Genomic DNA, 8404 nt, shown 5'->3' with positions numbered 1-8404 from the left:
TGGGAAGGAGGAAGAGAGGATCTGTCAGAAGTTAGGAAAGAAGGTAGGTCATTTGTACCTATGCAGCAGGGGGGGATGGAAAGAGTCTGCTTCTCCTCCACCCTCATCTGTCACTCCCTGGCTCACACGGTCCTTACTGAGCTTCTCCCAGTTCCCCTGATGCAGAACTTCCCAACTTACTGAGGTCTGAAGAAGTTAGAGAAGGAGGTAGTCCACTTATTTAGGAAGCATAGTATGATGGAAAGAGGAGAGATCCGCGCTGGCATCCTGGCTTTACAACATATTAACTCCTACCCTCTATGCCTCGTTTTTCCCATCTGTAAAATGGGTATAATACCACTCATCCTTGAAGGCTCATGGTGAGGAGTGAATGAGATCATGTTTCTGAAAAGTGTCTAGCACCACCTTGGACCTGTGTAGGTGCCCAACAAATGCTAGCTCCATCTGACCACAGCCCTGGTCTGACCCTCCATTCCTCACTGTTCCCTGTCCGAACTATGATCCTGGTGAACATCTGTTATTTGGTTGATTGACATTATCACAGATATAGGTGGTGCCCGCATATCAGGCAACGGCCACTGGGAACCAGGCAGTTTGAATGGTTCCAGAGGGATTTATTCTTCTTTCTGAGAACATGGGTTTAGAAGCCAGCGCTGGAAATTTGACCTAGCCAAGGACACACAGGCAGGAGCTAAGTTTTTCTGTCGTAGCGAGCAGAGCCAGAGGCTTGCCAAGGAGTCAGGGCTGGGTAGCCAGGAAGCAAAGGAACGACAGTATTCCTGGCCCACCACACCCAGTAATAAAGGCCAGGGCGTTCGCGAGGCCAGTGCTTTGAAGCCACACAGTGAGGCTCTTACTTCATCGACGCTCAGCATGGACGAGGAGTCCTGAGGTAGGGAGAAGCCCCAGTAAAGACTTTTATGAGGTGAGGGACTCTTCTGAGGAAACATAACAAACCAAGGGGAAGGGCTTTTGACCATCGCCAAGTAAGTAGGAATAAAAGGGCTGCCTTCCATGTCCACACCCTCTGCGGAAGGGGTATAAAGGCTCCCAGAACTAGGAGACCCACACGCTCCTTGGAGAACTGGGACTCTGTCTTCAGCCGGCGCCTCGCTCCCTCCCAGCACCATGCCTTACAACTGCTGCCTGCCCAACCTGAGCTGCCGCTCCAGCTGCCCCGCCCGGCCCTGCGTAGCCCCCAGCTGCCACAGCACCCCCCTGCCCGGGGCCAGCAACATCCCCGCCAACGTGAGCAACTGCGGCTGGTTCTGCGAGGGCTCCTTCAATGGCAGCGAGAAGGAGACCATGCAGTTCCTGAACGACCGCCTGGCCAGCTACCTGGAGAAGGTGCGGCAGCTGGAGCGGGAGAACGCGGAGCTGGAGAGCCTCATCCAGGAGCGCTGCCAGCCCCAGGAGCCCCTGATGTGCCCCAGCTACCAGTCCTACTTCCGCACCATCGAGGAGCTGCAGCAGAAGGTGAGGGGTGGGCACCGCACTGCCCAGGCAGGACCTTGTAGGGAGGGAATGTGAGCTCTGATTCAGAGATAAGACGGGCTCTTGGGGGGAATTAAAACACAGGGGTTCCAGTCTGGCTTTTCCATTTTGTTTCCTGGAGGCCCATGTTCTTCTAGGCTCAGGACTGTTAGTTCTGAACATTTGCATAGTGTTAGTCTTTGTGGAGGTAGCAGCACTTTGCATAAATACGCTGTAATTAAAAGCTGCTGTGCATTTGCCAAGCTCCGGAATTACTACCCTGGGGTGAGAGAAAAGACTGGGCCCGAGAACCTTCGGTAAAGCGGAACCTTCTGTAAAGACCAGACCATTTCTCTCTTCCGCATCTGGACTTTTGATGGCTCTGACCTCTTACTACTGTCCTCTGTGGGTCCCTAATCTCTGTGACATCATTGTCCTGACCTAGATGCCTCTGGGTTTCTCCTGGTTGTACTGTCCAGTGAGGGCATACAATGGTTGGCTAGAACCAGAAAGCTTGAAAACTACCTACCAGGACATGGTGCCAAGCCATCCTGGGTAGCCGGGAGGGCGTGGCTGCTTTCCTGATCCAGCCCATGTTCCCAGCTGCAAATTTATTTCCTTACTAGAGGCCTGGTGCATGAAATTCGTGCACTCAGTGGTGGGGCGTCCCTCAGCCCAGACTGCACCCTCTTGCAGATCGGGAGCCCTCAGAGGATGTCCGACTGATGGCTTAGGGGAGCAGGCCTAAGCCATCAGTCGGACATCCTTAGCGCTGCCATGGAGTCTCCCACCACCTCTGCTGTGCTAGCCAGCCATGAGCCTGGCTTCTGGCTAAGCGGTGCTCCCCCTGTGGGAGCACACTGACCACCAGGGGACAGCTCCTGCATTGAGCATCTGCCCTCTGGTGGTCAGAGTGTGTCATAGCAACCGGTCATTCTGCTGTTCAGTCAATTTGCATATTAGCCTTTTATTATATAGGATAATGTCTTATTATGGGCAAGGCCTCTAATTCAAATTTTTTTAGGTAGTTCAAGGGAGGGGCAGAATTTATACTTGAGCCTGAAGCTAAAATTGCCCTTAGCTCAAAAATCTGCATACCACTGAGACATATTGGTGAGGCTCATTCCGAACCCCCACACTGTTCTATTGTGTGTATCAGTATTGGGAACCATCTTTTCTCTTTAGTGAAAGGAACCTTTTGTTATGTTACAATGACTATACCTCATGAGTTGTGTTTTGGCTTCAAGCCTGTATCCAGTATTCATGCAGCAACTTCTGCTCTTCTGTTCAATATTTACCTGGCATATCTTTTATTTTCTCTAAATCTTTCTAGATTTTTATGTATTATATAGGAATAGCCGTTTTTCTCTCTTGGCCTGATCACAGTCCCCTGGGCAGTCAGTGCTGGGTCGATGAGGCGCCCACAGTGCGGCAGTCAATGCTGTGTTGCCACGGCGACCCAGCACAACTGCAGGACTGACTCCCGATGTTTGGTCGAGCTTTCGGTCGTTTTGGACGTTACATATATCTATATATATATGTGTGTGTGTGTATGTGTGTGTGTATTTGTGTGTATCTATATCTATATCTATATCTATATCTATATCTATATATAGATATATACACACACACACACACACACATATACACACACACATATATATAGATGTTCTCCTCTGCACAGAAGTCCACCGGGAGACTACGGGAGATGTATTAATTTTGGACATCTCATCTATATAGATATAGATATAGATATAGATATAGATATAGATATAGATATAGATATATTGATCCTCCCCATTGGATTGGGAGTTTCTTGAGGGCAGGATCTTGTGCTTACTCATTTTTGTATCCTCAGCTCTTAGAACCATGCCAGACATATAGTAAGTTTTAAAAAAATAAATGTTACTTATTATCAACTTCTCAGTACTGCTTATTAGGAAAGAAAAAGAAAGATAATTTATCTACTGATACTTTTCTGGGTGTTCTTTTCAAATTAAATTTCTCAAATAGTTATTGAGCCCAGAGATAGCACTTAATAGTCTTATACAAGATCTGCTAGGGTGCTCCTTCCAGATAGATAATTAGTAGGGACTGCCGCTGCTGAAAGTAACCCAGCTCACTCCAGCACGTGTCGGGTCTTCCAGATCCTGTGCAGCAAGTCGGAGAACGCCCGGCTGGTGGTGCAGATCGACAACGCCAAGCTGGCCTCGGACGACTTCAGGACCAAGTGAGTGTCAAGCGGGGTGCTGCCTTCTCTCTGTCCTCTCCGTGCCCTTAGCCTGTGCTCAACTCTGACGAACATCAACAGAGCATTTCCCTGCGTGTGTTCCCCAAGGACTCGAGGCTCACCAGAGCTTAGAGACCTCTTTTCCGGATTCACCTCCTGCTTCTCTGCAGGACGACATCCCCCAACCTAGTGCCGGAGCCTGCTCCCCAATGCTCTCCTCTGCACAGAAGTCCATCGGGAGACTACGGGAGATGTATTAATTTTGGACATCTCACCGTTTTCATGGGCTTTTATCCCTTTAAGTCCACTGGCTCTGTATTTATTAAAAATAATTACAGCCCAGCTGGCGTGGCTCGGTGGTTGAGGGTCGACCTATGAACCAGGAGGTAGGTCACGGTTCAATTCCCGGTCAGGGCATATGTTCGGGTTGCAGGCTCAATCAATGATTCTCTCTCATCATTGATGTTTCTTTCTCTCCCTCTCCCTTCCTCTCTGAAATCAATGAAAATATACTTTAAAAAATTATCACCAGGGCATTTTTTTCTAGGAGCTACTGCTCAGTGTTAAAAACCTAAATGCAGGAGATGGTTGTACGAACACAAGCCCCAACTCCCAGTTGTCTGACAAACCAAACCAGAGTCTAGGTCAGGTCTGCATCTGATGCTCCTGTTATGTATCGCAGGTACGAGACGGAGATGGGCCTGCGGCAGCTGGTGGAGTCGGACATAAACAGCCTGCGCAGGATCCTGGACGAGCTGACCCTGTGCAAGTCTGACCTGGAGGCCCAGGTAGAGTCCCTGAAGGAGGAGCTGCTCTGCCTCAAGCAGAACCACGAGCAGGTGAGGTTTCCCAAGGAGCAACGGGTTTGAACTTGCCACGGCCTGTTTCCAACCCCATGGGGTGTGGGAGAGGCTCGGCAAGCTGGGGAACGTGTTCTCCAAACAAAAAGGGGTTTATCGAGAATGAGTAACCTAAACATCCCTGATAGCAGATTAGGAGCTTTCTGCCGGAGGCAGGAATGAGAGTGAAGGAAGCTGGCGGGCCCAATAATGAAAGGCCGGCAACCAGGCAGTCCCCAAGTCAGAGCAGAGCACGTCCGCGGGGGTCTTTTATCCAAATTCTCCACTTAGCAACTGGAGAGGCCAGGATGAGGCCTCTCAACACAGCAGAGAGGGCTGAGCTGGAAACGTAGCCCCTCTCTTCCTTCCTTCTCGTTCAGAGCGCTTTCTGCTGGACAGGAAACACAGAAAAATGCTCACCACCACTGCTTGGTTGCACAATAAAGAAAACTGGCATTACGTGCAAACCTTAAATTCCCAAACAATGTAAATGGTGATAGTTGATATTACTCAAGTGCATGCTGTGTGCCAAATGTTGTACCAAGTGCTTTTGAACTCCAGAGGTAGAAATTGGGGCATTTAGAAGCTTCTAGAAGCCATATAGTAAGGGGTAGAGGTGAGACCTAACTCAAAGCTGCCTGACGTGCACCAAAGCCCAAGCACCACACAATGTTGGCTCAGTGAGATCAGCAGTGAAATGAAGAGACACTGATTTCCTCCAGCAAGATCTATGCTGGTGGAACCAACACATCACCAGTTATGCGACAATGGCAGATTTTGAAGTAAGCAGTCTTTAATTCATCTTTGGCCAGACTCTATCCTTTTCCTGACGCCTGGTTAAGAATCCAACATAAGAGGCTTTCTGGTATACCAGCAAAATCCCTGAACTTGGTGTTTGGGGACCCACAGTGCAAACTGTGGTGCATTACACTTCACCTTCCACCTGAGGAGTGGTACACTGCACACGAGGCTGGAAAGAGGTCATGGACTTGAAAGCATTTTGTAGAGTGAAATACACAGATTAGTCATGAATATAGAACCCAGTTAATGAGAGGATCAGAGGGAACTGAGCTGTTGAAAGCTTACGAATGATCACAAGTTGAATTGCATTCTTAGAGGAGAGGATCAGGATCCTTTAATTTTTTAAATCATTAAAATGTAATAAATACTGTTCCAATATTTTAAATCTTCCATCAGGAAGTCAACACCCTGCGTTGCCAGATTGGAGACCGCCTCAACGTGGAGGTGGACGCTGCCCCCACCGTGGACCTGAACCGCGTGCTCAACGAGACCAGGTGCCAGTATGAGGCCCTGGTGGAGACCAACCGCAGGGACGTGGAGGAATGGTACACCAACCAGGTGGGCATCTCAGCACATGGCCACCCAGCACCTTGGGACCCTTAAGGCAGGGTCTGATCCTGACTCTTACCTCTGGTGTTTCAGACCCAGGAGCTGAACAAGCAGGTGGTGTCCAGCTCAGAGCAGCTGCAGACCTGCCAGGCGGAGATCATTGAGCTGAGACGCACTGTCAACGCCCTGGAGATCGAGCTGCAGGCCCAGCACAACCTGGTGGGTATTGTTCAGACCTGCTGGTGAGAAAGTCGGGGAATCAGAGCCACAGGGCAGCCCTTTGGGTCACAGTCTCTTTAACTCTTTTTTTTTTTTTTTTAATGTTTTTTTGATTTCAGAGAGGAAGGGAGAGGGAGAGAGAGAGAGAGAGAGAGAGAGAGAGAGAGAGAGAGAGAGAGAGAGAGAACATCAATGATGAGAGAGAATCATTGATTGGCTGCCTCCTGCATGCCCCCTAATGGGGATTAAGCCTGCCACCCAGGCATGTGCCTTGACTGTGACCTTCTGGTTCATAAGTCAATACTTAACTACTGAGCAATCCTGGCTGGGTGTCTCTTTAACTGTGGAAGCTTGTGACTTCTATGGAACCCTATGGGGGACATGCGAAAGGAGCAGCTCTGTGACATTCTTCCTCTTCCCCACACAGAGGGACTCCCTGGAGAACACGCTGACGGAGACGGAGGCCCGCTACAGCTCCCAGCTGTCCCAGGTGCAGTGCATGATCACCAACGTGGAGTCCCAACTGGCCGAGATCAGGGGTGACCTGGAGCGGCAGAACCAGGAGTACCAGGTGCTGCTGGACGTCCGGGCCCGGCTGGAGTGTGAGATCAACACGTACCGGGGGCTGCTGGAGAGCGAGGACTGCAAGTGAGTATGAAGCTAGTTATACTTTCCTTGAGGGCACACGAGGTGGTGGGGGGTGGGGGCTCTTCTTGATGGAAATCATTTCATAACTTCAAGAGTTTGGTTGGCAACAAAGGAAGAAAGATATAAACAAAGTGTGTTTAGTATCTTCCAGTTTCTTCAGCTCATGTCACCCTAACTTGCCCCAATGGTTTTGTCTCCAGTCTTCCCTGCAACCCCTGTGCTACCACCAATGCATGTGACAAGCCCATTGGACCCTGTGTCTCCAATCCTTGTGGCCCTCGTGTTCGGTGTGGGCCCTGCAGTACCTTTGTGTGCTAGAGGCCCTGGTGCCAGGAGGAGGAGAAGGGCTCCGGAGTCACATCTCAACTCTACTTGGTTCAAACATCTCCAACAGTGACCACTTCGGATAAAGGAAGAAACTTCTCTTGCACCAGCTTCCGGGGATCACCTCTAGGCTTCTGCTGAAATTACTGGCTTGATTCTTTCCTATAAGACAGCGGTTCTCAACCTGTGGGTCGAGACCCCTTTGGCGGTCGAACGACCCTTTCACAGGGGTCGCCTAAGACCATCCTGCATATCAGATATTTACATTACAATTCATAACAGTAGCAACATTACAGTTATGAAGTAGCAACGAAAATAATTTTATGGTTGGGTCACAACATGAGGAACTGTATTTAAAGGGCCAGAAGGTTGAGAACCACTGCTAAAGAGATGGCAGAGTCACCTTACTGTCTCCATCTTCTGAGACACATAGAGAAATCTATAACAGGGTCAAGTAATATCTGTTATCACAGTGACATTTACATAATGTGTTGTGCTTTCACAGGTACTCATCTAGATGTGATTGTAAAATAATTTCATTAAATGTGATATTGCTGATGGGCACACTATGAAGCTAAACATAATTGGGAGACATTTTCCTTGTCACTCTTTTGGTCTTTGGAGATGCAATAAAAGATCCCTTGTTAACCTCCTAATAAACTTTTAATCTGGCACAAAAGTGATAACTGTCCTTTTCATTCATCAATTCCAAAGTTGGGTGTCTTGTATAAATAACAAGTAACCGGTGTTCTTCCATCAAATGAAGGGATCATTCACTCTAATATATGGCCTGTGACTTCTACTTAAAGGAAAAGTCTCCACTAGACACACCCACTCATTCTTGTCGACTTCATGTTTGGGAAGAAGGTGGTGGGAATGGAATGGCAAATCCATGAGGGTCTCTGCAAACATTTTCTGTCAAGCTCTTCAGAGGGAACATGTGAGCGAATCACAGAAACAGGTCAAAACAGAAGAAGTGGATCTTGAGAGGAAGTCTGTGCCTCTTGGCAATGTGAAATATTGTAACCTGGAAAGAACTAGGAAAAATATACTCAGCCAACAATTATCTTCTCCAACTCAATCTCCACATGTTGGAGAGGTTTTTGTCCACAGCCATCAAAATCAAGCAGTGACTATTTTTGTTCCTGAAAATTTCATAGTTATGAACATATGCAGAAATATATTGTACACAGAACCAGAATTTTCAGTCAATGCATTACAAGTCATTACACCAAAATGTTAAAAAAGACTCCTTTTCAATAACATTCTCTCACCAAAATATTATTAATGTTAACATTATCTTTCATATTACTGAATTACG

At 48.2% G+C, this 8404-nt stretch overlaps 1 protein-coding gene across 1 annotated transcript; it reads left to right on the top strand.

The window, feature by feature from the left end:
• Positions 1-909: 909 nt before the first annotated feature.
• Positions 910-7781, top strand: LOC132219005 (keratin, type I cuticular Ha3-I). The gene is made up of 7 exons (XM_059670992.1): positions 910-1476; positions 3621-3703; positions 4386-4542; positions 5740-5901; positions 5986-6111; positions 6539-6759; positions 6960-7781. Exons 1-7 carry the CDS (start codon positions 1129-1131, stop codon positions 7075-7077), a joined length of 1215 nt encoding a protein of 404 aa, XP_059526975.1. The 5' UTR covers positions 910-1128; the 3' UTR covers positions 7078-7781.
• Positions 7782-8404: the final 623 nt, after the last annotated feature.

The sequence above is a fragment of the Myotis daubentonii genome, chromosome 16 (assembly GCF_963259705.1).
Source record: "Myotis daubentonii chromosome 16, mMyoDau2.1, whole genome shotgun sequence".
In the NCBI taxonomy this organism is placed as follows: Eukaryota; Metazoa; Chordata; class Mammalia; order Chiroptera; family Vespertilionidae; genus Myotis; species Myotis daubentonii.
Note: the sequence above shows the minus strand (reverse complement) of the source record. Positions and strands in the feature narration are given on the sequence as shown.

Bases quoted from the DNA above. Each gene is read 5' to 3' on its own strand.
- LOC132219005 (XM_059670992.1), top strand. From the start codon at position 1,129: ATGCCTTACAACTGCTGCCTGCCCAACCTGAGCTGCCGCTCCAGCTGC. The intron at 4,543-5,739 runs GTGAGGTTTCCC...ATCTTCCATCAG, and splicing joins TCAAGCAGAACCACGAGCAG to GAAGTCAACACCCTGCGTTG. The intron at 6,760-6,959 runs GTGAGTATGAAG...TTTTGTCTCCAG, and splicing joins CTGGAGAGCGAGGACTGCAA to TCTTCCCTGCAACCCCTGTG.